Raw genomic sequence first — 16,025 nt, forward strand, 5'->3', positions numbered from 1 at the left:
ATTACAGACTGCAAGAATCAGTGTGTCATTTCCTGGATGTTATAATGTCTGTGCTGAGTCTACAGTATATTGGGCATTGACTCAATCAAAGGGAAATGAGATTTCAAGTCAACAAATCAATCAAACACACATCTGTGAGGGGTTACATTAATCCGGATGATTGTAGAATGTCAGTAAGAGATCATTTGTTTACAACTGGACTTCAGCATTCATTATCAATATTTGAGGTCTGTCTTAGATGATCTATCCTAAATAACACTCAGTTTTTATATGTGTTTTATGGCATCCGTATTTGCTGACTGTTAAATGTGGAAGAAGTTCACCTCTGAACACCATAAAGTACTGCCACAAAAACACAGCGAGGGCAACAGTTCCCTCAGTGGATCTGGCTGTAAATGTTGCATGAAAAGCTAGCAGAAAATCCCAGTCTGGAGCGAGATGCCAGCCCAGATAAATCTCGCTTCAGTTTCTGGACACAATTTCACTCCTTGAATATGAGGACCGAAATAAAATACCGCAGTTCACAGCCTGCAGTCAAGTAAAACCACAAATGAGATCTCGTTCATATCTCAGTTTGTTTCTTCTATCAGTAATGAGATGCAAATGAAGACGTTTGAAGAAGTCTCCTGCTCTTCTAGTGTTTCAGAAGAGATCTTAACAACTCTGTGCTCAGATTTACTAAGATACCAGTTGGGTTTTTTTATAGCATTATTTACTTACTTTTATAGTATTTTATATTTGTAATTAGCTTTAATTTTTATATTATATTAATTATATATTTATATTTTTAAAAAATATATATTTAATTTAATCATTACTTTTTAAAATTATTATTATTTTATTTTTTCAGTTTTCATTTTAATTTTTTTTTACATTTTAGTAAATTTATGTGCTTGTGTTATTTTTATTATTTTTTTTTACATTTCCATTTAGCTTTATTTTTATTTCAGTATTAGCTTCAGTATTTTTATTACTTTAACCTAAACTTAGTTAGTTGCCAAGGCAACATTTCTAATTTTTTCGAATTTTAAAATTCTAATTTTTTTCTAAATTTCTATTTTTTTTTATTTTATGTTTTTCATATAATATTTATATTTTAAATTTATTCCTGCTTTATTTTAATTACCAAAAACTAGTTTGCTTTTTTTAAAATGCTTTTTAAGGACTACAACAAACGGCTGGTAGGGACTACAACAAGCTTCTTTCCGGGTTGGTGACATCACAAACCCTAAAATTTACATAAACCCCGCCCCCAAGAACATGTAACAATGGGGGCGAGGCCATGTTGGCTGAACACCGTCACTAACAATCCTCATTTTGGCTGCGTGAGATTCTCCAGCTTTGTTATTGTTGAGCTGTTAAAGCTCCGCCCTCTTCTGGAAAGGGGGCGGGAGCAGCAGCTCATTTGCATTTAAAGGGACACACACAAAAATGGCGTGTTTTTGCTCACACCCAAATAGGGGCAAATTTGACAAGCTATAATAAATGATCTGAGCTGAAACTTCACACACACATTGCTTAGACTTATATTACATCTAGTAAAAGGAGTATAATAGGTCTCCTTTAAGATCAAATGATCTTCATTTTATAACTCAATATTCTTACTGTAGTATTAGACTCATTCCGGTACAGTATATTTTTTTTCCTTATCTTTTAGGAGCTTCTGAGGTGAAGTCCTGAGCTATGAAAGAGCACTAATATCATCCTCTGGGCGCCGTCTTTGGAATAAACATTACTATGTTATATCTATTCTTGACTAACAATGCAAACTGAAGGATAAGATATAAATATCACACTAAATATATCTAAAGCATTTGTTGAGTTCAGCTGACGGAGTCACGGCTAAAGTAAAGATACAGTAGCATATAAAGGTTTGGCGCTCACAATCGGTCTGTCATTTCCAATATGTCAAGGCGGCTGTGAACATGATGGGAACTGAAACATGCTAGAAGACTGTGTGGGATTAATGCTTATACATGTACATGGGCAATGCAATTTCTAAATGAGAGATGCATGTCCGTCATTTGCCCGAGGGACTGTCTTGTGCAACTTAATAACAGATTGCTCTGGGACCGATGCATTTCCTAAGTGCCGAGGGTAAAAGGGGCGCAGACCCATTAAACCGCCCTATTAGGAATTGGCCTGGTTGAAACCAGGTCAGAAACCCAATCAGCTGAGTGAGACACAACACTTCCACTGACACACCGTCCCATACTCCTCCAATCAATCAGCACGCCGAGGTCTGCAGTATTAGTGGCGACTGTTCTTGAGCACAGCTGTAGAGTAAAAAAAGCCTCCTGCTCCCTTATGAACAGCAAACTCGACCCAGATCTCAGCGGCTACTAAGAGTCCATGAGCTCAGAATCATGCAAACGGACAATTTAATTCTCTTCCGTGCATCAGGGGTCCTGATCGATTTCAAAGACAATAATCATACCGGTTTCAATCACACAATGAAAACCACCAGCGTGTCAGCGTAAGTCTGAGTGTAGTTTACAGTAATGGTACAAATATGCTTGGTAAGAAATGCCTGGCTGTTGGATTGGATTATTCATCCATTTGATCACTTACAGAAATTTCCTCGGGAAGCCCGGCGGAGACCTCCACGGCCCTGTCGTCCAGCTGGACGTGACCTCGTGTCACAAACTGGATCACAGAGGAGCTGTCCTGCAAACCATACACAAAGACAGACACATTCACAGACAGGCACAAAAAACATGACATTACGATATCTTTTACATTATGAGGCCAGTTCCTCACCCTCTGCAGTATTTCAGTGTTCAGTAGTATTTGCACATCTATACTTATGGCCTCTTCTTTAGCCTGAGATCCCAGACTGCAGGAAATAGTTTGACATGCTCTGCCAGGCCGGTCACAGTCCTGTTGACACAGTATGCCATCAAAGATTCACCCGTTCAGCACAAAAAATGAGGAGAGCGTTTTGGGGGCAATAAATGCTGTGATCCACTGCACTAATGCATATGCTTTAACATAAAGGACCGTCAAACAACATTAAATATGCAAATATGGCTTATTTCCAAGCACTAAATGCATTTGGATGGCATTTTCACAGAGTGAGGCTTATTTATTTATTTTTTAACTATTCTCAATAAGTCCTGTGTCATACCAGAACTTTTCTGCCGGATTTGGTGAAGAAGGCAAAAATGGTGTGGAAGATGCTCTCCTTGTCCTGTGGGATTGTGCAAGGTTTGGGGTTCCTGTGCCACGTGCAGTTCCCTCGACCGTCTGATACCTGCAGACAAACAGAAAACAAGATCAGGTTCATTGAGGGCACTCCTCAAACTCAATGTTATTTTAGTATCATTGATCTGCTACTGTAGCGCTTAACGAATTTGTTTTTATTTTTATAAATTTCATATTCAATTAAAGTTTTAGGTATTTCTTGTTACGTTTTTTGGATTTTTATTACTTTTATTTCAGTTTTAGATATTTTAGTACTTCGAGTTTAACTAACAAAACAAAAGAAATATTGCCATGGCAACTATCTGAATTAAAATGTTTAGGTATTTACATAACATTTATTTTAAGTAATGAAAGTGTTTTTTATGGTTTTAGTTTACTATAATAACCCTGTTTATGGAAGCTTGTTTCTGCCACTGAATAAAAAAGGTAATTGCCACTTTTTATCTCACAATTCTGACTTTTTTTCTAAAAAATTATGTGATATAAACTCGCAATTGCATGTTATAAAGTCAGAATTGCAATATAAACTTGCAATTCTAAGAAGAAAAGCCAGTCTTTTTTCCTCAGAATTTGGACTCAAAATTAAGAAAAAAGTCAGAATTGAGAAAAAAGTTAAAATTGGGTGATATAAACTAGCAATTGCGAAAAAAATCAATTACGAAACAAAATCACAATTGCAAAAAAAAAGTCAGAATTGCGAGAAAGTCAGAATTACAATAAAAAAGTCATTGCGAGAAAAAAATCAGAATTGAGAGAAAAAAGTCAGAATTGTGAGATAAAAACTCGCAATTGCAAAAAAATCAATTACGATATAAAATCACAATTGTGAGAAAAAAGTCAGAATTTAGAATAAAGTTAAAATTGGGAGATATAAACTAGCAACTGCGAAAAAAGTCAATTACAAAACAAAATTGCAATTGCAAAAAAAAGTCAGAATTGCGAGAAAATTCAGAAATGAGAGAAAAAGTCAGAATTGCGAGGAAAAATTCATAAATGAGAGAAAAATTCAGATTTGCGAGATATAAACTCATAATTGCGAGAAAGTCAGAATTACAATAAAAAAGTCATTATTGCGAGAAAAAAATCAGAATTGCGAGAAAAAAGTCAGAATTGTGAGATAAAAACTCGCAATTGCAAAAAAGTAAACTACGATATAAAATCACAATTGTGAGAAAAAAGTCAGAATTTAAAGAAAAGTCAGAATTGAGAAAAAAGTTAAAATTGGGAGATATAAACTAGCAACTGTGAAAAAAGTCAATTACGAAATAAAATTGCAAATGCAAAAAAAAGTCAGAATTGCGAGAAAATTCATAAATGAGAGAAAAAGTCAGAATTGCGAGGAAAAATTCATAAATGAGAGAAAAAGTCAGAATTGCGAGGAAAAAGTCAGAATTGCGAGAAAGTCAGAATTACAATAAAAAAGTAATTATTGCGAGAAAAAAATTCTGAATTGCGAGAAAAATGTCAGAATTTAAAGAAAAGTCAGAATTGCGAGAAAAAGTCAGAATTGTGAGATAAAAACTTGCAATTGCAAAAAAGTCAATTACAATATAAAATCACAATTGTGAGAAAAAAGTCAGAATTGCGAGAAAAATGTCAGAATTGCAAGAAAAAGTCAGAATTGTGAGATATAAAGTCCCAATTATCTTTCTTCTTTTTATTATTCCGTGGCAGAAAACAGCTTACAGTTTACTGATTACAGTTCCGTCAGAAGCTTAAACACATTTGTTTACTCCACCGTACTTGTTTACTGTTGAATTTCTACTGTCATCTTCAATAGAATATGTTCATAAACATTTCAAAATGTCCATTTACATTTTAAATCAAATTCTTTTTATTTGCAAAATGCCAATGGTTGGGTGGGATTATTGAAAGGTGACGCGCTGACATTATAATTCATCCAGTGAGCTCAGACCTGCGATGTAATTCATATAACGAAAGGAAGTTCTCTCCCCGTGGGAGTTCGGAAGCCTTTTGCTGACAGCGCGTCCCATCTGGAGTGATTGTCCCGCAGCCCCTTCCACCCCTCTGGCCCCGGGGAACACTTCACCTCTTCCTTTAATTCGCATCATTTCCAGTCAGACCTCCATAGAGTAAAGCATCTAAAGACCTCGCATTGTCTTCTCCCAAGACAAAGGAAAGGATCTCTGCCTGTTTCACGTGTGACTTTACGAGCCCACTAAACTGTGTCATTCATTCATGGGCTGATTTCACTACAGTACTGTTTCAAAATCTACTGACTTGCATCCCTAGACAGTACTCATTTGAAAAACTCATTGGTGACATTTGTGCAAAATATTGCTTCTTGCACATTTACGACACTTTCGAAGTAAAATGTACCTGTAGCGTTGGGTATCGCAAGTGCAAAACTGTACCAGGTGAGCTACAGAACAATGACTTCATCATACATATGCAGCAGATTATGTGATGCAAACATCAAAAAAAGTTTACAAATCATGATAAAAGTGTTGTAAGGTCATAGCAGTAAGAAACTATGCAGAAATACACAGGTTTGGAATAACTTGAGTGTGAATAAATGATGACAGAATGTTCATATTTGGGTGAACTATCCCTTTGAAGTGGGTCAAATTGACCCGAACACAAAAGCAGTATGTTAAAGTATGTTTTTGGCTTTGGAAGGCAGCAGACGACTTTAGGCAGCTCTAGGTTTTGGAACAAAGCTTTGTCACGTAACCCTCTCTAATTTAAGACATCTCCTCAGCGTCGAGGGATCAGCCCAAGCTGTTGATGTAAAAATGCCCCATATGTTTTGTGAGCAGTGGAATTCCTCCACGTGTGCATTTTTAATTAGGCCGATGTTTGTGCTGTCCTTGTGGGTGCCTGGGAACATCCGCTCCTCTTTGAGTCGGGTTACCCGGCATTGCCACTGTGCTACAGGTTAGTCCGGGTGAACAGAAGCTTTTCCCCAAGTGTCCCATTCCACCCTTTCGTGCAAGCCATCTAATCCCCTCGTAAGTGATTCCATATGGGGCGTACAGGGTGGGATACAAACCTCCCCCATCCTCCCATTCACAGTCAACAGGTTGATCCCTGGCCTGATCTAGTACTATGGCCGCTGTAAGGGTTAAATCAACAATGAATGCTGTGCTGGTCTTGAGTTTCTACCCTCGATATGAAGCTTATTGTGAGTCTAACTTAAGCACAATCCACGGCAGCCCAGTAAACCCTGTCTCTCACCTCTGAATTAACTATAAGCCTGTGGATGTTGACCTCACTAAACTCTCTCGGCCCTCCGCACTGTATGTGAAAAGAACATAATCAACACTCTGCCCTGTTTCTATAGATTCAACAGATAAAAAGCCTGACTCTGTATATTTAGCTGAAAAATCAAAACATGCAACAATTGTGGCATTTATGAAGTACTTTATAAGGTAAATATAGTACATGTAATCTTATACTTAACCTTAAGTAGAAACAATGTTTTACACATAATATAAGTAAGGCATAATTGACAATGGACCATTGAATTATTGAAAATTTATATATAGACATAATGAACTCTGATTTAAAAATAACATGGCAAAATGATATATGTAATGCACAACTGATGATGGGGCCATGAAATTATGGCAGTTTTCAATCGTCTGTTTTCATTAATTAAGCGGCTTGGTTTACAATAAATGCTGCTCTACATGAACTTATCTCTGCACACACTGTGAGTTTGGGTCGCTTAACATATTTTGGAACGTAAAGTGCCAATCATCTTCCCATACTTGTAAAAAGAAGTGCTAATAAACCTCCTTTTGTCAACAAAAGAGAAGCATAGTTTTCTGCCAAAATAAAGGCACATTTTATACTTGCACTGTAAAATAAATATTATTTTACAAATATATATAAATATAAATTATAAAAAATAAATATAAATATATATTTTTTTCTTAAATACATTTTTTTTACTTAATGCATATTAATATTTCTTATTTTGTTTCATATTCTTATTTAAAAATAATAATAATAATTACTATATAATTTTCTTATAGTCATATTGTTATATAATCACAACATTTCAGACTAAATTGTGTAGCCCTACAAATTAGCACAGCAAACCTAGAGAAAGAAAGAAAGAAAGAAAGAAAGAAAGAAAGAAAGAAAGAAAGAAAGAAAGAAAGAAAGAAAGAAAGAAAGAAAGATGGACAGGTGGATGGATGGATGGATGGATGGATGGGTGGGTGGTTGGTTGGATGGATGGTTGGATTGATGGATGAATGATTGATGGATGGATGGATGGATGGATGATTAGTTGGATGGATGAATGATTGATGGATGGATGATTGGTTGGTTGGATAGTTGGATGGATGGATGGTTGGAATGATGGATGGATTGATGGATGGATGGATGATTGGTTGGATGGATGGATGGTTGAATTGATGGATGCATGGATGATAGATGGATGGTTGGATTGATGGATGGATGGGTGGGTGGATTGGATGGATGGTTGGATTGATGGATGGATGGATGGAAAGATGGATGATTGATGGATGGATTAATGGATGAATGATTGATGGATGGATGGATGGATGATTGGTTGGATGGTTGAATTGATGGATGCATGGATGATAGATGGATGGTTGGATTGATGGATGGATTGATAGAGTGATGATGATGATGGATGGATTAATGGGTGATTGATGGATGGATGGTTGGATTGATAGATGGATGGTTGGATTGATGGATGGATTGATAGAGTGATGATGATGGATGGATTAATGGGTGATTGATGGATGGAGAGATGGATGATGGATGGACAGATGGATGGTTGGATGGATGGATGGATTGCTGGATGGATGGATTGAATGACTGATGGATGGATGGATGGATGGATGGATGGATTGATTGAATGATTGATGGATGGATTTAGAAGCTTAAAATATCATGGTGAACTGACAATGAAATTATTCAAACCCTCTGAGACTTGGTCAACCAATCAAAAATGGTGAAGCACAAAATCCCTAGGAAGAACAGCTTACAGCACTGAAAATGAAGTCTAGCTAAATAAACAAGCATCAGTGGCAGGAACTCACTTGTGTGTCAATGATATGGAACATATCTGGTCCGTTACCAGCCAGTCGGTTGGGTATCCTGATGTCCATCGAGGAGCCAGGAAGTCTGCTGGGCCCATTGTTTATCACCTACACAAACAGCACATGGGAAACGGATTTATACCGGGATCTATGCTCAGCACAAACACTAACTTCTAATAACTCACAGCAAACAATACACTTCACATTCATTTAAAGCACATTATAATGCAGTCTGGTTCTGGACTGGTCAAATGTGACATTGCATAATGATAATATTTGTATTTGCATGATAGTAATTGGACCCTTTTCATATTTCCAGGGTTTTCAGAAGCAGCTGTCATCATAGTTGGGTTCTGATCACTTTATTTTTTGATAATGACCGGCTGATTGTACATTAAAGTCAGAAAAAAGTCTCATCTGAACAGCATATGGACATGCGGGATACCTGAAAGGTGAAGTTGAGCGGCTGAAAGCTGCACTCCATGTCTTCCAGCTGAAGGAAGCGTGATCGGTCGACTGAGTTTCCATACACAAAAGACGTAGGGTTGACCACACTGCAGAGACAGCCACACAGTTACTATGGCAATCCTTCATTGTGCTATATTATTATGTCTTTCACATAAAGAGGACCTATCATGCACTTTTACAGTCTTAGTTTTGTTTTTTGGGGTCTATTAGAACAGGTTTTCATGCTTGAATGTTCATTATATTCCCCTTATTCTCTTAAACATGTAAAAAAGCATCATACAACCCCTTTAATGTGATTCATTTTGATGGTAGCTTTGAGCTTATAATATTATGCAAGTGTGCTGCTGTCAGAATGACTTTATTTTGGTTAAACACTGCAGCGTTTATAGTTCAGACACCTGGAGGATACTCCATCGCATAGGATTGTCGATATGTACTAAATGCAATCTCTTTATTCCTAAACTGATTACAGAAACCTTCTAATACATATGTAGTTAACTTGCTAAATGACACAAAACAGACTTTGATCTGGTTTTACGTCTAACCTCCGGAGCTCATGTTTATATTCTGACGTGTAGTCTCTGGCGCACTCTTCTAAAACATTACAGGGAGGACGTTCTCATTATCAGGCTGTACATCTCGCTGTAGAACATGTTGTGTATTTAAGCCTCATTCATCTCTGTGAAACAAGCCTGTGAGTTTGAAATACTCCAGCGTCGCACAGAAACAGGAGCCAAAAAAGTAATGTGCACATAAGAACTAAATACTAAATACATACATCTCTGGTGTTATCAGATGTCTGGCGGTGTGATGGACTACAAAGCTACCAAAAACAATGAACAGAAAACTCTTATATCATGTGATTCTTCTCATTGAAACACCAAAGGAGATGTTTGGTCTCATGCATTCAATGAAAGTGCTTATATTTTTGGGCAGAGTTATCATCCGGCCTCAGAATATGGTGCACAAGTCATATAGACACATATTTGGTTTGACAATCCACAGAAGAAGGAAGGACATCATGAGGGTGAATAAATAATGACAGGTAATGTAAATCTTACCCTGTGATTGCTGTGTCCACCTCATGTACCAGCGGTATGGACAACTGCAGTGTGTTGTCATGTAGCGTGCTATCATGCTCTGGATTGGCACTAAGAAAAAAAGAACAATAATGTTGAAAAAAGACACTTAATTTTAAATTTATTAAGTCATTAGTAGGGCTTCCCTACTAGAGCTTTAGTCGACCAAAATTGTATTAGTCGCTTAGTTGCAGGTTAACAAAAAATGCACAGAAAGTGGCAAAGTCACGCAGATCATTAACAGCTGGACATCCAAGCGCTCAAATGGCTTATCATCTGAAACATGAAAGTAGTAGCAACTTTACATGTCCGCTCGCTTTAACGTTAACCTAGAAATATGTGGGCTATTCAAGTGTTTGTGCGGAGTGTGAAAGCTGAATAGTAGCGCGTTTACATGGAGGCGCCGGCGCGATCACTTGCACTTAAAATACTCAATTTTTGGTCATACAGATAAGAGATCTTTTGAATTTGTGAAGAGTCTACTTTTATTTGTGTGCACTCACAATAACAACAAAATGTTTTGCTTTTGTAAAATGTGACCACAAAACCAGTCATAAGTCGCATGGGAATATTTGTAGCAATAACCAACAATACATTATATGGGTTAAAATTACTGATTTTTCTTTTATGACAAAAATCATTAGGATATTAAGTGAAGATCATGTTCCATGAAGATATTTTGTACATTTCCTACCGTAAATATATCAAAAATGTATTTTTGTGAATGGATATGCATTGCTAAGGGCTTCATTTGGCCAACTTTAAAGACGATTTTCTCAATATTTAGATTTTTTTGCACCATCAGATTCCAGATTTTCAAATTTTGTCCTATTCTAACAAACCATACTTTAATGGAAAGCTTATTTATTATATGATTATATATGATGTATAAATCTCAATTTCAAAATAATTATCCTTATGACATGTTATGTTTTTGTGGTCCAGGGTCACAAATAATGAATCCAAACGGTGCGATTTCTGCTGTCTCTCTGTGTGAACTTGCCTTACTTTTAAATTAACCAATTCAAATGGAAAACAAATATTCTCAGGTTATGTAATCCGTATGAGAGGTACACTTGTTTATCAGTTAATTATTAAAATCTTAAAGCAATCTCCTTACTGTTTTTCCCCAACGCATTCATAATCATTACATTACTGTCAGTAATTATTCAGCAAGGATGCATTAAATTGACCAAAAGTGACGGTAAAGACATTTATAATGTTACAAAAGATTTCTATTTCAAATAAATGCTGTTCTTTTGCACTTTCTATTCATCAAAGATTTCTGAAAATAAATGATAATAAAAAAAATAAGCAGCATAATCATAAATGTTTCTTGAGCAGCAAATCCTCATATTAGAATAATTTATGAAGGATCATGTGACACTGAAGACTGATGCTGAAAATTCAGCTTTAAATTGTAACATATATTCAAACTGTTATTTTAATTTTTAATAATATTTCACAAAATTACTTTTTTTTACTGTATTTTGATTAAATAAATGGAGCATTGATGAGTATAAGAAACATTAAACTGTAACCAAATGTTAAACAGTTGCATTGGTACTGACATGCATGGTTATGCATACAGTGTATAACTGATAAAGCCAACACTGTAAGATGGTCAAATGTGCATTATGAAAGTTTTATTTGCCTCACAGAGAGCTAGTCTTTACCACATAGTGTGTAATGCATATCTCTGAGCAAAGAAAACACATCTGGCAAGCATTAGATTAATATCACGACTTCATTATTAAACAAAACCACTTCATTTCTCACAAAATAGCCAAACCGGGAAAAGTCCAAATGTCTAATCTATCTAGTTGTTTCAAATATAAACATTGTGACATTCCCTAATGTGAACTGATGATGTGAACCATGTGTATTTAAATCACAGAAATAAACCTTTTAAAGGAGGGAAAGTGCATTAAATGCTCACCTTCTAGCATGTACTAAAAACAGCAGTGTCTCATTTTCACCAGATAGATGACTCGTGTCGAACAGCACAGATAGATGGTACTGAGAAAAGGATAAAACTACAAGGTTAAATGGAATTGCACTATAATTAACACGATCACTTAGTAAATCATTAAACTGACACTCCTGTCATACTACCTTGGTTTGTGCCCTCATGAAAGGAAATCCAATGCTGCACTTGAGGAAGTCCAGCTCTACCAGCATACAGGAAATGCCCTTCTCTTCCTGGAGCCGAATCAGACAGAGAAAACACCACATGACAGTGAGAATAACCAGTCAAACGCTTCAAAAGCTGTAGTAATTTGTAGAGACCCCAGCAGAAAGTTTCACCAACCGCAGTGCCTATGCTTAAAAAACATCTAAAAGAAACCCAAGAAATCACTGATTGCTAGGCAACTGTTCAGAAGGCCTGCAAATGGTTCACCGTTGAGAAAAATAAACTCTCGCAAGCTGGATTCAAAATGCATTACAATTTTGTTTAGATCTCCAATATAGTTGTGCAGAAAGACAGTTGGAAGAGAAAATAATAAATTTTTTCTCAATTTGGAGCAGTGCAAACCACAGACATGTCGACTAGATTTCAGACAAGTTTACTTTTTTTTTGCAGCATCTGCATGTGAATTTAAGCTGTATAATGACAGTTTGTCTTCTATGGAGATGCTTTACAGCTGAAATTGAATTTGTTTCTAATGAGTTTTACAACATTAAAGCGATAGTTCACCCAAAAATGAAAATTATCCCATGATTTGAGACCAGTTCACACCAAGAACGATAACGGTCTGTTTATTCTAAGCTCACGTGCTGCGGTTTCAAAGTGTGCACAACATGTTTTTGCTGTTCTTGTTGCATTTACACATCTTTAACCAGCAGATGTCCTCAGCATGCTATATTTTGAGTGAATAGCTAGTGTAATCGATCTAATCTAACAGTGAATTTAGCTGACAGAATCATATAGTGGAATAACAACAACGCATAGACTTTTTCACTGCAACTTCAGAGTAAGCAAGACCATGTTGTCGAAACTACTAGAAGTAATTTTATGTTACACTGTTTGCTAGCCTGGCATAATGATCTCATCGCTATTATATTTAATAAAGTTTTAAATATGGATATTATCCCATATCGCTTTGCTTCAGAAGGTCTTTATTAACCCCCTGAAGTCGTATGGATTATATTTATGATGGATGGATGCATTTTTTTGGGCTTCCAAATCTCGCCCCCATTCACTCCCATTATAAAGCTTTGAAGTGCCAGAATATTTTTTTAAATATATCTCTGATTGTGTTTGTCTGAAAGAATACAGTCATATACACCTAGGATGGCTTGAGGGTGAGTAAATCATGGGATCATTTTCATTTTTGGGTGAACTATCCCTTTAATACTTCTATCTACCTGATTATTAACATTTTAAGATTCTTTGAAACAATCTGTACTGCATAAAGTGCTATATAAATAAATGTGACTTGACGAACTCATAAGTAGCTGTGCTCTCACATGCATTGAACACTTGGAGAATGGTAACAGGGACAATTGCCAGTGAGAGTTGAGAGCTTTTCTAAACACAGCAGAGCAGCACCGGCTGGTTTGTGTAAACAGCTGAGATTGGACCCCGTGAGGAGTGAGCGTTCCTAGAGCGAGAGTTCACGAAGCTGTCATTTTACAGAGCTGAGAGCATAAAAAACAACCAAGCTCCTTCAGGAATCTATCAGAGCCGCTGATAAACCAGAAGGTTGGAACAATGCAGAGGATGAGCGCTTAACTCTGGGATCTTCAGTTCCACGTGAGGTCTTGCACGTGTTCCCCATTCTTGAGTTTATATTTGGAGCTATTCTTAGCGAGGTTGCAGCAATAACAAGAACTGCTGCCGGAGAAAATACATCAATAAATAGTCAAAAGTAGATGAGTGGGGGTGCAGGACAGCCTGGGACTCTTTGCAAAACTCATTTTTCATGCACTTGGCAGCTCTCCGGGGAAGAGTTTGAGGCTTTGGCCTCACGTTTTGCACTCGTTTGGAGCGTTTGCGCTAACGCCCTGGTTTCCCCAGCTTTGAGTATCGCTACAGCAGGGCACCTCAACTGGCGGCCTGCGGACTAAATGTGGCCCGTTAATCATTTCTGAGTTCAAGAGCGCTCAGTGGTGCACAATTTGCGGTCTGTGGTCCATATCCGCACCAGATCATGCATTATTAAATTTTTTGTCTGCAGTTCAGCTACCCTAGTTCTACTTAGGCACAGATATTCAAATGTGTCTGATACAATCTGATGAAACTACCATTCAAAAGTTTGGAGTCAGTAAGTGTGGTGAAAATCAAGTTTTTAATGTTGTTTATATGTCTATGTGGTGTTTTTAATATGCTTTAAGACAAACCATGTGCAAATTCATAAGTCAACACCATTGCTGAGTATTTTCTCCTTTAAACTGCAGTGAAAAAAGGTGTTTCTGATGTCACAAACTACCAATCACGTCAAAGTGTGATCGTCGAAGGGGCTAATTTGCATATTAATAGAATCGTGTATACTAAATGATGCAAGGGTGTCGAGATACATTCAAGCTATTTTAAGGCATGATTTTTTTTTTCAAAGAAAAAACATTTAAATATGAATATAATATAATCTTGAAAAATAAAATGCATGACAATTTCCTCAAAAATAAAAGTAATAATAATCAGAAATGTTTCTTGAGCAGCAAATCAGCATATTAGAATGATTTCTGAAGGATCATGTGACACTGAAGACTGGAGTAATGATGCTTTGATCACAGGAATAAATTACACTTTACTATATATTCACATAGAAAACAGCTGTTTTAAATTGTAATAATATTTCACAATATTACTGTATTTTTTACTGCAGTCTTGCTGCATTTACATAGGAGACTTCTTAAAAAAAATATTACCGCCCCCAAACTTTTGAATGTTAGTGTATAAGAAAATTGTGAATTTTTACATTACATTTTATTAGGGCTGGGACAATACATCGAAGCATTGCGAATCGAGAAATGATTCTGGATCAATTCTGATATTTCGTGATTCTCTCTCGACTCGATTGTGAGCTTAGTTTCCGTACTCTGCTTCCTTCCAATTCCTTACTCGCACCACCTGAACCTTCTATAAAATAATAATTCATAAAGTTCATAAGGTTGAAGTGAAGTACAGGGGTGTTTGCAGTGGGCTGTTTACATTAATCTTGCGTCATAAAAGCATTCGGAGGTGCAAATACATTGTCAGACTCAGTCGAACGCACGAGTGCTCTTCTTCGTGAGCATTTGAAATACAGCCTAGAGCAGCATCTGCTGTTAAAAACTAATCTCAGAATTGATTTGCGATGCATTTGGAAAATATCAGAAATTATCGCGATGCATTGATAGCATTGCCCCAGCCCTACAGTTTATCAAATCCTATTTGATTTGTTGGAAATCTAAGCCAGAAAGGACTTTAAAGGCGACCTTAACAAATACCTGATTACATTCATGTTAACAAACATCAAGTGTGTTCAGTTGAATATATCAGATATTAGATTGATAATGTTCTGTCCCTCTTTTTATTTACATAATATGGCCCTTGAACCAAAGTGGTATAAGATCCCTTACGTACGATATGTGGCAAGAATCGTTCAACATTATTTATTCAGTCGTCTCCCTCTTGCTCAGCACTTTTTCTGCAGTCTGGCCCCAGTGAGGAGACGTACCCTTTGTCTTCATCAAGTGGACTTAAATAAGCAACCCTCTGACACAATGTCTTCTAAAGCACTAACAGGAAAATCCCAGGACAACTTGAGTTCAAAAATGACCTCTATTTCCTAAACTGCAAAGCATCGCCAAATAAACTGTTGGTGATCCTACAGAGAAGGGCAAAGAAGAAGAGAAGGTACTGGTGAGAGACATAAAATGTCATTTTACTCTATTATTTTAAATCTAAATCTGTCCAGTGTTTTGTCACTTCTGTTTTAGTAATTTTATTCCACCATGGCCTACAGGAAGAAAAGAGGTGTGTTTATTAATTCACTACTCTCTGGTTTGTTATTAAACTGAAACATCAACAAATCTCAAATGATGTATGTATTGGCTGCGTCTCTTTAAAATAAACTTCATATCCAGCCAGGTTGTTTCACTCTTTCTCTCTGCCTCGTCGTTTAGCGCTTCAGTAACCCTAAAATAAATCAAACTGTTTCCAAGACACCAATTTGAAGGTCTTCGCTTCACCTGCCGTAATCTAATAAAAGGACAATCCACCGTTTATCTAATTACAGTGAGTGTT

General features: G+C 36.6%; 1 protein-coding gene across 1 annotated transcript in view; it reads right to left on the reverse strand.

Annotated features, from left to right (window-relative positions):
• Positions 1–16,025, reverse strand: part of itga9 (integrin, alpha 9) — a 113,986-nt gene that overhangs the window by 7,198 nt on the left and 90,763 nt on the right. The window contains exons 19-26 of the mRNA XM_067385608.1: positions 11,909–11,995; positions 11,733–11,812; positions 9,776–9,865; positions 8,692–8,800; positions 8,247–8,354; positions 3,128–3,253; positions 2,761–2,880; positions 2,572–2,667 (exon numbers count right to left, since the gene is read on the reverse strand). Of these exons, the coding sequence (XP_067241709.1) occupies positions 2,572–2,667; positions 2,761–2,880; positions 3,128–3,253; positions 8,247–8,354; positions 8,692–8,800; positions 9,776–9,865; positions 11,733–11,812; positions 11,909–11,995 (816 nt within the window). The remainder of the gene's footprint in view (positions 1–2,571; positions 2,668–2,760; positions 2,881–3,127; positions 3,254–8,246; positions 8,355–8,691; positions 8,801–9,775; positions 9,866–11,732; positions 11,813–11,908; positions 11,996–16,025) is intronic.

Source organism: Chanodichthys erythropterus, chromosome 5 (assembly GCF_024489055.1).
Source record: "Chanodichthys erythropterus isolate Z2021 chromosome 5, ASM2448905v1, whole genome shotgun sequence".
NCBI lineage: Eukaryota > Metazoa > Chordata > Actinopteri > Cypriniformes > Xenocyprididae > Chanodichthys > Chanodichthys erythropterus.